The 18,417-nt window shown below is 44.5% G+C and overlaps 1 protein-coding gene across 1 annotated transcript; it reads left to right on the top strand.

The window, feature by feature from the left end:
• Positions 1 to 3,212: 3,212 nt before the first annotated feature.
• Serpinb11 (serpin family B member 11) lies at positions 3,213 to 18,126 on the top strand. The gene is made up of 8 exons (XM_048363472.1): positions 3,213 to 3,263; positions 10,122 to 10,307; positions 10,994 to 11,053; positions 12,825 to 12,953; positions 13,932 to 14,049; positions 14,305 to 14,447; positions 15,097 to 15,252; positions 17,322 to 18,126. The coding sequence occupies exons 2-8, from the start codon at positions 10,134 to 10,136 to the stop codon at positions 17,724 to 17,726; spliced, it is 1,185 nt and encodes a 394-aa protein (XP_048219429.1). The 5' UTR covers positions 3,213 to 3,263; positions 10,122 to 10,133; the 3' UTR covers positions 17,727 to 18,126.
• Positions 18,127 to 18,417: the final 291 nt, after the last annotated feature.

Here is an 18,417-nt window from a genome sequence, read left to right on the forward strand (position 1 = left end):
GTGTAAATTGTTGGCTCCAACAATGAGATTTCTGACTCGGGGTCTGTGAACTGGACCAATGCATAATCTATAGTCGTGAGGGTCGCTGGCATCTCAACATGGGCTCTGTGCTGGGAAAACCAAAGGCAAGAGGAGCGGATGGGAATGTGTGCACTCACACCTCCTTTGACCCCTGCAACCCAAAGGAAGCTCGTGGAGGGGCAGACTCCTCCAAACTCACTGGCAGACTCTGTCCTGGATGGACGGGCTAGACACGGCTGGCGGGCCCCACGGATGCTGTCATCTTATCACTGAGGCCAGCAGGGCAGGGCAGGAATCTCACTCTGACAGCACCTGCATCACATCTTGCTTGAAACTTCAGGGCTTCCCTGATGCTTTGCTAGGTGAACTGTATGTCTACACACACACACAGTACAGTCTGCGCTTGCACACATGGGGGTCCTCTATGACCAATGACATAACAGCCGATAACTCTACTTTATTTTTACCTATTGTTAGACATCTCTGAGAAACTTTTTTTAAGGCCCCCCTGAAGGCCTGTGGGATGTGTTGCCAGTGGTCAGCTTCCACAGAAACCAATGGAGAAGTTTCCCATTTCCACTTCTCTTTCTCTGCGATTTCTTTTTTACTTAAAAAAAAGTGTGTGTGTGTGTGTTTGTGTGTGTGTGTGTGTGTGTGTGTGTGTGTGTGTATTGGAACTAGGGAGGGGAAAGGGAATACCAAAATCAGGAGACAAAGGATAAAAAGACAAACCAATACAACGGCAATACTTACAAAACCATATGGTATAAACCAACTGTAAAACTCATGATGGGGAGAGGAAACGGGGTGGGGGGGAATGAGGGAGAAGGTAACAAGTTGGATAAGAAATGTACTCACTGCCTTATTATGAAACTGTAACCCTTCTGTACATCACTTTGACAATAAAGAAATGAAAAAATTATTGTAAAGGTGCTATACAGAGGAGTTACAGTTACATAATTCAGGTATAATAAGTACATTTCCTTTGGAAAAGTGTCACTCCTCCCTCATCTTTCCCAGTTTTTCTCCTCCTGACTCCCTGTCTCCTCAAGTTGTATAGTTCATTTCTAACAGTGTCTAATGAGTATCACTTCTGTATTAGTTCATACTTTGTCCCACTGTTCCTGTATTTCCCTTTCCCCTCCCCAAATCAGTTAAAGTTATACACAAGACAAGGGGGACAGTAATCAAAAATAGTGACAAAAGAGAATAAACTAAAAAGAAAAAAAGAACCACAAACTTTTTGCTTCCATTTCTTGGAGTCCATTTTGATAAGCACCATTTTATATGGTCATATGCACATAGCTATTGAGCCCTTGTGATACTCTTCTAAGAATACCCTTCTTTGTTCTCACTGTGGGAATATTTAAACTACTGTTTAATTAATCATGTCCAATTGTATTTCTCTTTTGCTACCTATTGGATTCACTAGTAGATTTATAGACATGTTCTAATTATTACAAATGAGGAAAACCATGCATCCTATGTTTCTGTGGTTCTGGCTTACTTAATATAATTTTTCCAAGTATTTCCATTTCCTTATGAATGGGGCAATACCATTCTTTCTGATGGAAGCATAGAATTCCATTGTGTATCTTTACCACATTTTTTTTTTTTTATCCATTCATCCACTGAGGGGCGTCTGGGCTGATTGTATATCTTGGCTATGGTGAATAATGCTGCAAGGAACAGGATTGTGCTGATGGCTTTAGTGCAGCCTGGTTTGTAGTCATTCGGATAGATAGCCAGGAGTGGGATTGCTGGGTCACAGGGAAACTCTATGTTTAATCTGTCCTACTTCTATTCTCTGTGGATAGAAGTACATGCTTGTGAGATGTTTTTTATGACTCTGATTTCAGGTCATAGACTTTGTATGGCTCTGTTCTTGAAAAATTCAAGTTAAGACTCTGAGGAAGAAGGAATGGATGAAAAGATGAAGAGAGGCACAGAGTGTGTTTTGGAACTGATGTCCTATCTGGAACCAAATGTCAGAAATAAATGACTTTCCAATGGGGAAAATAATAGGGATACAATGTAGATGAGGGACATAGCTACCAAAGATGACTTTCTTTGATGAGCCTAATTCATAGACAGAAAGAAAACCATGAAATTCAACCCTTTTTATGGGATTTCATAGAGTTGGGAACAAACTCAAGAGGTGAAGGACCAGCTCTAACAGTGCGTTTGTGCCTTGCAACCTAAGATGCCATATTAGCTCATATTGGAAAACATATGTTTTGAGGAGTACGTAAGGGGTAGAAAGATATGGGATCCATTTTAGTTTTATAATTAGTTGTGTATAGTCATTTTTATCAGGATATTGTGGACCCAATGTATATCAGGAGTATACTTTTAGATGCAGGTTTTCTGGTACTTGTATCATGTAGAATGATTTCATTTTGACTGAGGAAAGGATTATTGCACACTAAAAAAATAGCCATAAAACCCTTTCTCTTACCACAAATGGCAAGAGGGCAGTCTTTCTTCACCACTTTGGTTGGCAGTGGTATGATTTTTTTGGGGGGGGGAGCTGGATGCTGTATTAAATGGACAAGAGTGGCCTTTGGCAAGCCTGTTAAAGGCTTCTCATCATGCTAATTTAGATTATTGTACCTTTCAACATTTGGCTCCAGCTCTCATCCCTACCCTTGAACCTCTTGTTTTGCTCCCTCTTCAGCCTTAAAAGTCTCTTGTTGTTCTTCTAAGCTTTTAAATGGAAACCGCAGAACAGCTCTTTCTTGAGTACACTCTGTGTTCTTTTTTATGGTAACTAGCATTTGCCTGCTAGTGAATTGCTGAAGCTCCACAGAGAAACGAATGCTGCATGTAGAAGAGACCAGGCTCCTGTTCGACTGCTTTGTGTCACACACAAGGACATTAGAAATCCCTGGAATTTTGAATTTGGCATTCATTGCCAACTTGATATGTTGATGTCATTCTTTTTCAGAAAGACAGCTGGTTTGTCTTGTCTAGAAGCCAGTTTGTGTGTGTTGCCTCATTAGTGAAGGAGAAGACTAAGAAGGAGTAGGTTCTGGAAGCATCAGGAATCCCTGACCCCTGTGGTGGTAATCTTTAGAAGGACTTCCTTCTTAGGGCTGTCTTTTCCGCCCAGGAGGTTGGGAGCTGAATCACTAAGGACACAGGGAGGGGCAAAAAAGTGAAGGCTTATATTTCCTTTTGAGGGACACAGCTCCAGTCTAACCTGCCAAACTGTCCACCTCACCACACGGGAAGCAGCAAAGGTAAAGAGAAGTACTCTGTACTTTCAGCTCATTGTGAGGGGGAGCAAATGGGAGTAAAATATGGCATTTGCATAAGTGTCTAGTAAGACCATGAGGGGGTGGCTTATTGTGTCACTGAATGGGTCCTTTTCTTGACTTTTTGAAGAGTTCCTTGACAATGTCCAGTTAAAAATCTTTGATTTCATGTAGTTGATTTACTTGGCCAAAGAGCTCTGTTGATATTTTCTACTTCAAACCTTAATAACCATTACTCAGGACAGACTTGGTCGTGCAATGGCTATATGCTTTGTGTGATAAATGAAGTCCTTTCTTAACTTCTTAGAAGGTTTTAACTCTATTGAGTTGGCTGTATTAGTCTTTAGGTGTTAGAAAGAATTTCCTTCATTTACTGTCTCTCAGGTTTGTTTTTGTCTCATGAGTGGAAGAATTAGGCTCTTAAATACTATTTTTACTCTTGGACATGGGTGTAAAATGTCTGCTTTGTGTTGGTGATACGGTGAGTTTTCTGAAGCTTCTATTACTTCTGGGAATGAGCACATGTAAATTTATCATGGTCAAAGGACAGAAAGTGAGGTAAAAAGATGAACTCTGGTGGCTGGTGGATCATGCTTGTCTTCCTAGCTACTCAGGAAGCTGAGATCTGAGGATCCATCCACTTACAAGCCAGCCAGGGCAGGCAAAGTCCACGAGACTCCTATCTCCAATTAACCACTAGAAAATCGGAATGGATCTGCGTCTCAAAGTGGTAGGGCACTAGACTTGGACACAAAAGCTCAGGGACAGTTTCCAGGCCCTGAGTTCAAGCCCCAGGACGAACAATAACAATAAAAAACAGCTCTGGTTAAGGGAGAAGTGTCTGGGTGGGCACAAGATAAGGGGCCATGGGCTAAGAGGCCTGGGTATGGGTCAGATCTACAAAGATGACCATGCTGTGCGCAGCTGGGGTCTCAGCCTCCGGTGGGCACATCCCTTCCCTTCCAGCCCTTTAATGCCCCTATCTCTTTGGGAATCATGATCTCCTCCTCAGATTTCTTGACTCAGATTTCTTGGAGGTTCCTTGACTTTCACCTTTCCCTCGCGGCTGAGTGAGAGGTGCCTTTGGTTGGGTCCCTGCCATCTTATCTGACGGTGGCAGGTAGGAGGAGCTTAGATTAGAGGCCGTGGCTCCCCAGTCAAATCCTTCAGGATGCGGCCACCCCTCCCCAAGCCCTCATGGCCCCCTCTGGAAGAAACATGGCTCATCCCCCAGGACTCAATTTTCTTCTTTAAAATGTCCATGTCTATGAAACCAGAGATTCAGTCCCCTTCCTTGCCAAGGAATCCCCACCGAGTCATGGAAGGGGTGTTGATGAGCCTATCCATCACAGCGTTCTACCCCCAACACCTGGTGTGGGGAGCCACTTGGATGTCAGTCCCTAGGGAAGGGATTGATGGAAGTAACATGGCTTCTTGAATAGCGTGGGTGAGGGCTAGGTGTTGTAGTTCAGTGGTAGAACTTGCCAGTACTGCCAAAAACTAAACCACATTCCACAACTTCATTTCTGAAAATTTAAAGAGCATCAAGGAACAAAAATGGGTATTTTACAAAAGCACATCTAAATAGGGGGATATGTTTTAAACAAATTAAAATGGCTATGTGTGTGTGGGGGGGGTAGTAGAGGGATAAGAGAATGAATTAGATGTAAGGCAATGAACTAGGACAGGAATGGCCCTGGCAGCAGACTGATGGCTTGTGCCCAAAGTTGAAGATTGTTTTTAGGAACTGTGGCTCCTTTAAATCTTCACTCCTTGGGAGGCTGAGAATGGAAGCTTTGTAGATTGAGCCAATTTAGGGCAGAAAAGTTCAACAGATCCCATCTGAAAGGTAACTGGCATACAACAGTACTGGAGGTATGGCTTACGTGGTACAGTGTCAGCCTAGCAAGTATGAAGTCTCAAACCTCAATACTGCACAAAGCAAAGCAAAGCAAAACAAGAGCTGAGGACTGTGATTATTTTAATTTCCTCTACTTCTGGAGATGCAGGAAGAAAGGAAGAAACACACCAATGGTAATAAAAGGGCCAGTACACAGGAGTGTCCTTAGGAGTGTGTTCCAAGTCTTTCATAACTCTAAGTGCTTTGATAGCTATATGTGCATAGGCCCTCTTATAGTAACAGTATGACAAGTTTAATAGGAATAAACTTACATTTACTCATACATCTGAAATTGCACTCTAGGACATGAACACAACCATGTGACTGCCATCCACCTCAGGATACAGGGTATCCGAAGGAGAGCATTCACTTTGCCCCTGCTTCTTCATGGAGTGAAATGTCATTATTAAAACCAGACATTACCATGAGATGGAGCAAATTTAACTCGAGGCCTACCACTTTGCTAAAGCCAGGAAGGGAGGCTTGTGCTTCAGTGTAGAGAAGATTATTAGCAAAACCTTTTCTTCCATCTTTAAGAAACACATTGAAAGCAAAGAAAATTATAACCTAGGCCTATTCTCGTCTAACCAGTGGCTCCATGAGACTCACAGTGTGGCCGGACAACTGGTCTGCTCAGTACATGCTCCTTAACGATAATTTTAGGGCAATGAGACTTAATTGCGGGGATGTATGGTCATCATCTTTAGTACATAAATGCCATAGGTCATTATTTTGAAAGTCGACAAATGACACATTTCCTCCTGATCCTTCTCTGCCTAGCAGCAGATGAGCCAGAGTGGTACTCCACCCTGTCCCAGGTCTGAGGGCTGAGGGCCCTCAGCTGTCTTTCACACTCAGGGAACAAGGTCCTATGTTTTGGTGAAAAGCATATCTCACATGCCCTAGCCAGTGACAAAGAAGGTTACACCCCGCAGACCCCACTTCAAGTGAGTTTAGCTCAGAGATACCCCTGGTGGAAAAAAAGAAGCGTTAATAACTATAATGAATGTACACAGCTAGGGGTGAATATTGACTATTTGGTACAGTATCCTGGGGTATTGTTACCTGGAAAAAAAATAGAAGTAATAGTACAAAGAATTTTCAGATCCCTAAAAAAAAAAATGTAGTTATTCTAGAAAATTGTGATGTGGGGTTAAGTGGACTGATGGGCCTTAGAGGATAAGAGTATATTTAAAAAAAATTCCTAAAGTGAGTTGAGATGGTTTTGGATCAAAGTCATAGAATATTCCATTCAAATGACTTATTTAAATAATAAGGAAGAGCTTTCATCGGAGACAAGCAATCCCAAGGGAGGGCAGGTCCAGGGTTTTTAATCTGTCCACTCAGTGGTGTGTCATCAAGACTCAAATTTCCTCCCTCTTTTCTCTCTGACATCCTACTTGTCCTCTTTGACTGTCTACCTCATACACACAAAATAGCTGTGGCCATAGTCACAGGAAGATGGCACAATTCTGAGATGAAGAAGGATGGTTTCCATTTGTTGAATCTCCTCTCGTCAGGAAGATAAACAGAACAGAGTGATTAAAAAAAAAATTCTGGGCATTTTGCCAGAAACCCTCCAGCAAGTTCTCCTGTCTCATTAGCAAGAGTTATCACAGCTTCTGCCTTCTAATTCAGTCACTGACATTGGCCATAAAATTATCTCAACCGGTTTAGGCCAATCAAGGCTCGCTGCTGGGGACCGGGAAGGGTGGGGCCTTCTCTCGGTTCCTGGCCACATAAAATCGGCATCAAAGCAGGTTCTCTGAGCACAGAAGAAAGGGATAAAATTTCTGTAAAAGCCTGGGCCCTCAGCAGGCGTTAAAAAATTCTATCTGGAGAGAATTTGAGAGAAACGATGTGGTCAGTCGTGAAAGCATCTGATGGATGGATGGGGCAGAGAGAAAGATGGGTAGAGATAACTGAGGACAACCCAGACAAACTCCTCAGGGTGAAGATGCGTGGAGCCCCAGCTCCACCGTGAGCTAGAATCGCGGGGAGTCTGACTTCTCAGTGGGGTGCACAGGCTTCTCAGGCTCCAGTGTTGCCTTTGCAGGTTGTGCCCTGCCTAGAAGGAGGAGATCACACGACACATGCCTGTGCAGCAAGTCAGCCGGTGACACGTGCGAGGAACCCAAAGAAGCGACGCTCACGGGGTGGAGGAGTGTTTCCATATGAAATGGCCAGGGAACACTTTATGAATGGAATACTCTGCGCATAGAGAGATGAACGAGCTGCCGTTTAGTATCTTCGGGAAGAACATCACAGAGGCACAGAAAGTGCTCAGGCCCGGAGACTATCAGACTTAGGCATGGAAGTCAAGGAATGGAAAGAGGTGACATGGTTAGCGTAGGGTGGGTGAGTGGCAGAGATGAGGTCTGGAGGCAGCTGGGTAGACCAGACAGACAGGTTGGCCACAGTGAGGACTCAGAGAAGAGCAAGTGACTGGATTCTTTGAGTAGAGAGGAAGATTACCATGGGATCCTTAAAACTACCTTTTCTAGCTTCTCTGCCATGGAGGGTAAAGACCAAAGACGGCGTCTGGGTGAGGGGACTGTTGGAGCCTCTCATGACAGGGAAGGGCATCACGTTGACCTGGGTGGTAAAATCACAAAGTGTGAGATGGGGGCTGAGAGTGCTTGCTGTTGAAGTTTGAGGGGGTGTTTTCATTTGCTAAATGGGAATGGGAAACTAAGGATAATCCCAAAGGTGTTAACTTTGAAAAGTGCAAAAGTTAAAATGCCATTGACAGAGGTGGAGGAGGCTCGGAGGAATAGGCCAGGGAGAGGAGTTGGGCAGCCAAGAGTGTGCTTTTGGTCATGGCGAGCCTGAGCTAGTAGACAGCTGGGTAGCGATGGTGCTGAGCGCCCAGTGGACTGGAATTCAGGCACAACTGCAGAAGCAAGTGAGCCACTTGTATTGGTGCTCTGGCCAAATACCTGAGGAAGCAAACATAAATCGACGAGAGGATTTATTTTTGCTCACATTTCAGTGAGACAGAGCGAGAGAGACAGAGACAGAGGCAGAGACAGAGAGAGACACAGAGAGAGATAGACAGACAGAGAGAGACAGAGAGACAGAGATAGAGTCAGAGAAAGAGTCAGACAGAGAGAGAGTCAGACAGAGACAGATAGAGACAGAGAGAAGGGGAAGGAGAGGGACCAAGGAAAGACACAGTCCTAAGGATATGTTTTTATTTTTTTTATTAATGTTTAATTAGAAATAATGTTTAATCAGAGATTTGGACATCTATGGCCTAGTCTTTTTGATAGTTAAAACTAAGCATCATGGGAGCTATGGCATGATACTCTCTTAGTCTTGTGCAGTATTAGAGTTAAGGATATGTATTTAGGGATCTACTTTCTTCAGCTAGACTCCTATCTCCTAAAATTTTCAGGACTCCATAAATGGTAGCATCACCACACGTTGGGGACCAAGCATCCAACAGTGCACCTGCAGGGGACATTTCATATATAGACTATAACAGGTGACATGTAAGGCACGAGACTACATGAGATCACCTGGGCTGTGTATGATTCCAAATGCAAGAGAGATTCCATATCTGAATTCTGTTGTCTTGTGATGTACAGAGAGGTTGACAATGGAGAGGCTGAGAGGAGCAGACCAGGAGGTAGGATGTGGAGCAAAAGAAACTGGATTCCTGGCAAGCAGAATGAGGAAGTGTTCGATGGCAGTGAGGGTCGTGGTGAATGGAGCCTGAGGACAAGAAGGACTCTTCTCTCCCTCTCTCCTTCCCTCTCTTCTTCCCTCCATTCTTCCCTTCTTCCACCCTCCCTCCCTCTTTCTTTCTTTCTTTCTTTCTTTCTTTCTTCTTTCTTTCTTTCTTTCTTTCTTTCTTCTTCTTTCTTTCTTTCTTCCTTCCTTCCTTCCTTCTTTCTTTCTTTCTTTCTTTCTTTCTTTCTTTCTTTCTTTCTTTCTTTCTTTCTTTCTTTCTTTCTCTCTCTCTCTCTCTTCTCTCTCTCTTTTTCTCTGGTTTTAAGCCATGAACTAATGGCTTGAGCACTATATCTGAGCTTTTTTGCCCAAGACTAGCGCTTTACCACTTGAGCCACAGCAATACTTCTGGCTCTTGTTTACAGGGATGCAGGGGAAGTGGTTATTGGAGATAAAAGTCTCACAGACTTTATTACCTAGGCTGGCTTTGAACCGTGATCCTTGGATCTCAGCCTTCTGTGTAGGATTACAGGCATGAGCCACCAGTGTCTGGCTAGGCAGTGCTCTTGATCAACTTTGTCTCTACAATTCTATCATCAGCAGTGCTCAGTAAGTGTTTGCAGGACTGAAAACAAGAAAGTCTTCCTTCCCATCATGTTTTCTTTCATCTTCCAATCGTGTAGGTTACAGCGTCATCTATTTTTCTTTCAGAGTTTCCTGTTCTGCAGTTTTCATGGTGTCTCGGTTCACTGTGACCCAGGGGGAGGGCACAGGCCACCTTCCCTTGACATGGTTTGTTCTCTGGTGTTGGTTTACTTTCTTGGAGAGGGACTGGGAAATTGGGCTTCACCAGGGAAATAAAAACATGCCACGAATTTCCCCCAAGCTTATTGCTGATGCCTGAGAAGTGCTCCCCTCCTGTGGAGTTGCAAAGATGGGGTGTGTAGTGAGGAAAATGGCTTGTTTGCCTGAGCTTGGTGACTCAGACATTTGTGTGTGTGTGTGTGTTTACAAATGCCAGGATGAGGTGTGGAAATTAAGCATTCAAAGATCCTTTTCCCCCCTGCTCCTTTTCTCCAGAACAACGACAGGTCTTTACACCAGTCCTAGCAGGAAAGCTTGGTGCTATCGGATGAAGAGAAATTTAACCTTCATGAAGCCACGAAAAGGATATAGCGTGTTTTCACAAATCAGCGTGCTCAGGCACGGAGCGTCATGAGCTATCACGTGAAACGAAGCCCTGAGATTTCTCCCTCCTCTGTTCACAGGCTGTGCTTGGCATGAACATGGGCTCTCTCAGCACCACCAACGTTGAATTTTGTTTCGATGTGTTCAAAGAGCTGAGCTGTAACAATGCAGGACAGAACGTCTTCTTTTCTCCACTGAGTCTGTTCTATGCTCTCAACATGATCCTGCTTGGCGCCAGAGGCAAGTGTGCACAGCAAGTTGAAAAGGTAAAGAAGGGAGCAGAGGTTTCCCCGAGAACATCTTTCAAGGCTTTCCCTCTCCCCGACTAAACCACTGCTATTTCCACAAGAACACGAGAACATTTCTCCATCACTGTGTAGCAGATAGGGATTGTCTTGCTCCTTTTACAGATGGGAAAACTGAGAATTGGAGAAGAAAGGTGACTTTTTGGGTCACAGAGGCTAACAGTGGTTCCACCACCATTCTGTATAGTTTACCATTGTAAAACGTCTAGACAAATATCACTTAATGACTCTCAAAATATTTGCCTTTCTTATTATTCTTTGCACTGGAAACGCATGCAATGTTTCACCTGGCCCCCAGAGGGGCACTACCTGGTTAATGGCCTTAAATAGAAAAGGAGCAGAAGGGCCTCATGCTAAGAACTCAGCCCCTGGAGCCTAACGAAAATGGTCTGGGGCAAGACACTGGATCTTGTAGATACCAATTCCCCTAGCACAATGGACATAAAAATTACCCACTCATATGATTGTTTGGGAGGATTAAAAGAAGATCTGTGAAGGTGTAATTCACGACTCTGAGCATAACACTGTTCATCGTTAAACTATTTTTGTATTGGTTGTGATCTGAAGTGGAAAGGTGTTTACAGCTCTCGTTTTTATAGACAGTACATACCGATGATGACAATTGGTCGATCTCTTTTCTCCTTTAGGTGCTTCACTATCATCATTCTGCAGAGTTCTTAAGACCAAGGCTGAAGGACTCATTGGAGGTAAAATAATGTCATTACTGAGCTGGCAAGTGCTCTTTATTTTTTTTTTAATTATTTTTTTTTTTTTGCCAGTCCTGGGGCTTGGACTCAGGGCCTGAGTACGCAAGGCTAGCACTCTGCCACTTGAGCCCACAGCGCCGCTTCTGGCCATTTTCTGTATATGTGGTGCTGGGGAATTGAACCCAGGGCTTCATGTATATGAGGCAAGCACTCTTGCCACTAGGCCATATCCCCAGCCCGCAAGTGCTCTTTAACACAAAACGATCAAGAAGCCAGTGTGGGGTGGAGGTGCAGAACCCCAACTTTGCCCACACAGGACCTAGCGCTGCCTCCCTTGGTCTCCTCCTGTAACCTTCTTGAGAGCCACTACAACCCATAGAGTTTAATATGATGATAGTAACAATAGCAATAAAGACCCGCAGATTGTATTAACTGATTTGCTCCTACCAGAGCTTAATCAAATTTTCTGTCCTGGGCCTTTTGTTGAAACAGACTCATGTACTCTGTGTTAGTTTTTTCTTCTTCTTCTTCTTTTTTTCCTTCAGTCTACTGAGGAGACTGAGAAAAGACATGATATTTTACCAGATAATTAAATAATGGGACAGATGTTGCCCAGCCCATATGCTCTAGAAGACTGCTATTTCATTTATTTTGACCTAAAATTTAGAGGCCCAACATGAGAATAGTTGTAGACAGGGCTTGAAAACGTAGTTAACAAGCTGGGTGTCAGTGTCTGACACCTGGAATCCTAGCCACTCAGGAGGCTGAGATCTGAGGATCGCAGTTTAAAGTCAGCTCTGGCAGGAAAGTCTGTGAGACTCTTACCCCATAATCACAGAAAAAGCAGAAGTAGAGCTGTGGTCGAGTGCTAGCTTTGACCAACGAAAGAAGCTCAGGGACAGTGCTCAGGCCCAGAGGTGGAGCTCCAGGACCAGTAAAAAATAAAAATAATAAACATAATAAAATAAATAAAATATACTTAACGATGTACAGTCTTGTAGGAAATATGCTTCGTAGAACCCAACTTATTGTTAGGAGGTCAGAGGTCAGAGTTTAGGAACCTGTGCTTTATATTATAGGCATTTATTATAGGCATTGTACTGTAGTGTTCATGAAGCCTTAGCCATATATCAAATACATCACAGCTGCAAGCTTCACAGAATCGCTACACGAAGAGACAGATGTGTGGGGCCTGGTCAGTGAAGGGTTGAAGCGATTGATTCTAAAGTCACATAGAAAAACGAGGCATAAAGGGAGTGCAAAGAAAGGTGATGCTGTAAATAGAACGACATCAATAACACTTTAAGTTATTGTCCTGGATTTCCATGAGGATACCATGAACCACTTGAATGAAAAAAATCAGGCCAATGAAGAGGAGGGGAGGGGCGGAATGAAACCAAGAATCCAATGTATTTCCTCTAAAACTAAGGCGAAGGGAGGGAAGGGGTAGGTAGGGAGGATGGGTGAGAACATTGAAAGGGGTGACAATGATCAAGATTGTATTCATAAACTGCTTTGTTAAATGGCAAAACAACAACAACAACAGAGTCAACAAGTCCACACAGTCAGTACCAAAAGTCACAGGGTGCCGTAATTATTGTAGTAAAGATAACTATGAAAGAAACATGCTTTAACCTATTATTTCTCTTCGTATTCACTGCCCTTTTTATTCCAAGGCAAACACCCTGATCTGTCGTCGTATTATCATAGGACCCTCCATTGACAAGTAACCAAGCCATTTAACATCTCGTTCTTTGCTTACTGGTGTTAGTGCAGACAAGCCGGAAGGATGCATTCAGAGCTTGGAGATCTCCTCTCTCAAATCAACCGGCCACACTCTAACTATACCCTCAGCATTGCTAACAGACTCTACGGGACAAAGGCCGTAGAATTCCACCAGGTAAGCCCATCTGAATTTCATACTATAAAATCCACACTCTCCCATCAAGTCCATACTATAAAATCAATCAAAAAAGGGAGGAGAATCACACAGTAGTTATCTCTCAAATTTAAACTCAAGTTTCTTGGTTTGGCCAAGACACTCATAGAAATTCTTTACTACTGCAAAAATCCTTGAAGCTACCCAAGAACCAAGGTCAGAGATGAAAGGTAAAACAGCTAATGATGAGCTTTGGGCCAGAACCCAAACTAAATCTTTTTCTCGTATCTTCTTCAAAGACTTGTAGACAATGAAAAATTAGCCAGAAGGACAGTGATTAGTTCAATGTACTGAGAACTGAACTTTTTAAAATTAATTTTTTAGTATCTGTAAGTGGTTGTACAACAGACTTGCCACATAATACAGCCATTTATGAGTATAATACATCTTGATCAATGTCAGCCCGTTCAACATTCTCACCCATCCCTCCCCTTCCGGCCCTTCCCTGCACTCTTCTAAGTTTTGTAGGCTATGCCTCAGATTGTTGACTACATTCTCCTCTTGAGACCTGAATGCTGTTCACAATGAGACATATGACTGTAGAGAAGTCACTTCTCTTATCTTCACAATGAAAAGATTAGATTCTCCTAGCTCTCAGATAGGAAGACTATTTTTGCTCTTTCTCAATGGCATGGTGATACATAGTTTTATTGAACGCTCATCTATGCCAATTACTCTACTTAACACATTATAGGCATTTTTTCTTCCTATCTTCATAGTGTGCTAAGACCATCTTAGAACTAAGAAACGGAATGATAGGACACACGCAACCACAAGTATTTCTGAACTCTCGGGGAGAGGTTTTAGATTTGCTTGAATCTATTTAGACTTGCTTAGCTGAGCTGCTTTTGTTTGGGAGGATTTTGTGATACATTAGCTGTAAGTTTTCCTTCACATGCTTCTGTGTCGTTGTTTGCTCAGCTGTCCTTTCTTTCACAGCAATATTTAAGCTGCTCTGAGAAACTGTACCAAGCCAGGCTGCAAAGTGTCGATTTTGGAGAGTCCGTAGAAGAAACGAGGAAATCTATTAATGCCTGGGTTGAAAGTAAAACAAATGGTAAGGACAAGGCATGTACCTGTGTCTACAAGTGTTAACTGGGTTGTGTTGATCATCTTCTGGAGGTAATATGCCAACAAGAAAGCTGTTGAAAATCTAGCACCTGAGATCCAATCAACAAGGAAGGAAATGAAGGCCTTAATTTGTAACAATGTTACAATGAATCTGAAAAAAAGTCTAAGTTTCTTGTGACTATTCAACTGTCTATTATCAGTAAGTCCAAATTATCTTTTCTCTGTCTTGTTTTAATATAAGGAAAAGTAAAAAACCTCTTTGGAGAAGGCACCATTGACCCTTCCTCGGTAATGGTCCTAGTGAGTGCTATATATTACAAAGGACAATGGCAAAATAAATTTCAGGAAAAAGAGACCACGAAAACCCCATTTCAGCTAAGTGCGGTAAGTATTTCATTTTCAGACTAATGAGAAGTGTGGAGGAATGCAATTCACATTTCATGACAGTTTACAAAGAGTAAACATATTGCTCTGAGTTGGTGTACATGTGTTTTTTCCATATACAAATGTTTCTCTTCTCAGCAGTAATCTTTTTCACAGTGCACACACATAACTGGGGCCTCAGACAATGAAATTCCTTGTCCTCGAAGTCTCTTCTGTGTAATCTTCCCAAATGCAGTGTAGGGAGTGGCTATATCCTTTAGGAGCACAATGAAATGATCTGAGTTTTCTTCTAAAAATCTATAAATGTATGAAATATAAAATGATCTGATGATTTTATTTTATATAGACATCATTTTGCTGGAAACTGCCTTTTGTTTTTGGTAGACTCAAAGCTATCTTTCACCCATACATATTTCCATCTCGCCACTAAATTTGACTTATTTTAAAATAAAAATTCTTATCTTGAGGAAAGATCTATCCTATCTTTAGGAGGGATAAGTTTTCTAAAGAAATTAATAAAGGCTATATTTGTATATAGTTTATACTTTACCCCTGCCTTAGAGTACTAATACAGATAGAAATATTCTGCAAGAAAACAGTATCGTATCCACTCATGTATGCAACATACCGTCTAATTACCTTTTAACAGGGTAACAGTGTGATGGTGGACATGATGTACCAAACTGGAACATTCAAAATGGCCTCAATAAAGAAGCCACCGATGCAAGTTCTTGAGCTGCCGTATGGTAACAGCAAACTCAGCATGGTTATTCTGCTCCCAGTAGGCACAGCAGATCTAGACCAGGTAAGACCATTCAAATGCCGGCATGCAGCTAAAAGCACATTACCAACCCCCCCCCGCCCCCCATAAATGCTTTGGCCTAGGGAGATGGCTTTCCGCACTAATGAAATCACAATGCTAACTGGGCCCTTGGTTCATGGAAATCTGCTCCGGCCTCCTCTCTCCAAGGGGCCGTAATTCTGGTCAACTTGGAGCCTACGTTCGTGGCTAAGCAATACTGGCGTCCTGGTTTTGTGAGGAGAAGGTCCTAATGTGAAGAAAAGGTCCTAATGGCGTCAGGAGGTGACCCTTCTCTTTGGCTGCAGCAAAGCTCTAACACACAGGGACCCAGGAGTGACTGCATCACCTCCCCAAAGCTCCGCCCCCCCCCCCCCCCCCACACACACACACTCTGTGGAAGGATGGCTTCCGAGAAGAAGCTGACTCATGGGATGGCCCCAGCAGGGGTTTTGCTAAGTCAGTGACTTGCTAAGCCAGAAAGTGCTGGCTTTAGGAAAAAGCAGTGGGGCCCAGGCGGGGAAGGGAGGGAGAGGGGGGGAGGGAGGGCTTCCTGAAAGAGCGGGTCTGGGTTGTGTGCCTTGGGATTAAATGAGAAGGGTGGGCACCCATCCAGAGGGAGCTGTGGTAAGAGCAACACCGCGGGCGCCATGGAAACGGGGGCGTTGGCAGGTGCGGATACATCAGAAGGATCAGGTGCTGGGGTGCAGCTTAGCTGGGGTGGAAGACAGTTGGACTCCTGTGATGTTTGGGAGCAACTTAGAGTCCGCGGAAAGTCCCACGCAGTCGCCAACAGCGTCGATCAGGTTGCCTAGCAGATCATCTCCACTTGGGCCTTACTGCAGGTGTATTGACATAAATGCAGGATGGGGGTCCTGCCCTGCCCGGCCTTAGCAGTGTGGGGGGGGGCCCAGCAGATGGGGGTCACAAGGAGTTCATGGTCACTTGGATTAGGGCAGAAAAGAGAAAACAAGGGACGCAAAGATACATTGGAAGGAAACCTGTATCTTAAAAACATACCCTTTACTTAACGTGTGCGTTACAGTGAACACACAAAGCATGACAGCCGCAAGCAGTACAGTCGGACGTGACTGTCTAGATCCTCCAACACACACACCGATCCCTTTTTGGTAAATGAGGTTGCATTTCTTCATCTTATGCAAGATTTCTTATTGTTAGGCAGGGAGGGGAGGAAAAGTTGTAGCCTTTGGACTAGAGGATGGGCCTGAGAGCATGGCGGGAGGCTGGCCTGGGGGGGCAGTGCTCAAGTGGGGTGTATGTGTTGAGGACTGAACGCACGGATAATCCAAGCGCAGGGGTAGCTGGGCCTGGGGGGCTGCGCTGCGGGATTGAGCATGGGTGGGGCTGGGGGGGTGAAATGCTGGAGAGAGGCACAGGGCCCTAGCAAGTGGGTAGGGCCAGCCTCCAGGGCAGTGTAATAGAGTGACACACGTCCTAGAGGCCCCACGAGAACCAAGCACACGGAGAAGAGTGGCGTTCACTGTTTCAGGTGAAATGACCGGGAACAAATGATTGGATTCATCCGGGAAGCCATGACCTCATAGGCAGCAAAGAGAGCCATTTCAGTCTGGTCCTGGTGGTTCCTCCCTGGAACCCTAGCCCCACAGGAGCCTCACTTTGAGGATCACAGTTGGAAGCCAGCCAGGCCAGGAAAGCCCATGAAACTCTCATCCTCAATGAAGCACCAGAAAGCTGGATGTGGGGCTCAAGGGGTAGAGTACCAGCCTTGGACAAAACAGGTCAGGAAGAACACCCAGACCCCCAGACCCTGATTTTAAACCCCAGTACTAGGACAAAAAGCAGAGAGAGCGAGCGAGAGAGAGAGAGAGAGAGAGAGAGAGAGAGAGAGAGAGAGAGAGAGAGTGTTTAGGTATAGCCTAAATTCTGAGTGAACCAAGAATGCACCTTGCAGTTGAGTACTGGAGCTCCATTGGGAGGCCGTGCAAAGTGGGAGAGGTTGTGCAAGGCCCCGTGTTTGCCCTCTGGAGAGGGCGGATGGGACCCTGCGTCTGGCTCGTATGGGCTCACGGGTGTGTGTGTGTCTCGTGTCTCAGATAGAAAAGCAGCTGACCGCCAGGACGTTCCGGGAATGGACGAGCTCTCCCCACATGGTGGAACGCGAGGTGGAAGTGCACCTCCCCAGATTCAAACTGGCCAACAAGTACGAGTTGAACTCCCTGCTGAAAGCCCTGGGCATGACAGACATCTTCAACGAGGCCAAAGCCGATTTCTCGGGAATGTCACCGGACAAAGGCCTGTTCTTGTCCAAGGTCGTCCACAAGGCTTACGTGGAGGTCAACGAAGAGGGCACCGAGGCCGCCGCAGCCACCGGGGAGAGCGTGGCTGTGAAGAGACTCCCCATCCGAGATCGCTTCGTGGCCAACCATCCCTTCCTCTTCCTCATCACGGACATCTCCACTGGAGTGATTTTCTTCTTGGGCAAGCTCGCCTCTCCCTAAGCAGAGGGGAAGAGGGGACTCCGCATCCCAGAGGAGGGGCATTTGGGGACCCAGAGAACGGCAGGTCACACTCGTCCCGCCCACCTCTGGGCCTCCGTTTCCTCAGGTGTAGCACAGCCCTGTGATCTCTTCCAAATCCTCCTGTTAGCTGTTGAGCGGAGGCCCGTGGCTCTCATGGGAGAAAGGCACGGCCGTACAAAGCCTTTTCTTGACTTCTGCATCTTGGGAGTTTCGTTTGTCAAGTGCTGTGCGGGCCACACAATGGAGTGAACGAGGAAACGTTGACAGGATTGCATTCTCCTGACTTGCGTGCATCGGGGACAGGATGTGTGACTATCCGCTCTGCCCACCGAAAACCAAGTTAGTGGCTTCTGTTTAGTTGGATTTTTAAAGATTGTGTTTTCCCTTGCACGTTTAAATATGTAATATTGTGGATTCTAGTTCAAAACGCTGTAATGACCATAATAAATACCTAAAATGCTGTAAGCTCTTTGAAGGTTTATCATACACCAGAGTAACTAAATAACAGAGAAAGAAAGATATTTGAATAAGGAAAATGAGTTCAACAAACGTTTATGTGGCCAAATGTTTGTTAAGTAGCAAATATTTGTGTGCATATATATCTATCCATATATACATATCATGTATGGAGGGGGAGAGAGGGAGTGACGCACAGAGACAGAGAGAGAGA

This window comes from Perognathus longimembris, chromosome 15 (assembly GCF_023159225.1).
Source record: "Perognathus longimembris pacificus isolate PPM17 chromosome 15, ASM2315922v1, whole genome shotgun sequence".
Lineage (NCBI taxonomy): Eukaryota > Metazoa > Chordata > Mammalia > Rodentia > Heteromyidae > Perognathus > Perognathus longimembris.

Coding starts and splice junctions, on each gene's coding strand:
- Serpinb11 (XM_048363472.1), top strand. CDS start 10,134: ATGAACATGGGCTCTCTCAGCACCACCAACGTTGAATTTTGTTTCGAT. Junction 10,308..10,993: donor GTGCACAGCAAGTTGAAAAG/GTAAAGAAGGGA, acceptor TTTCTCCTTTAG/GTGCTTCACTATCATCATTC. Junction 15,253..17,321: donor GCACAGCAGATCTAGACCAG/GTAAGACCATTC, acceptor CTCGTGTCTCAG/ATAGAAAAGCAGCTGACCGC.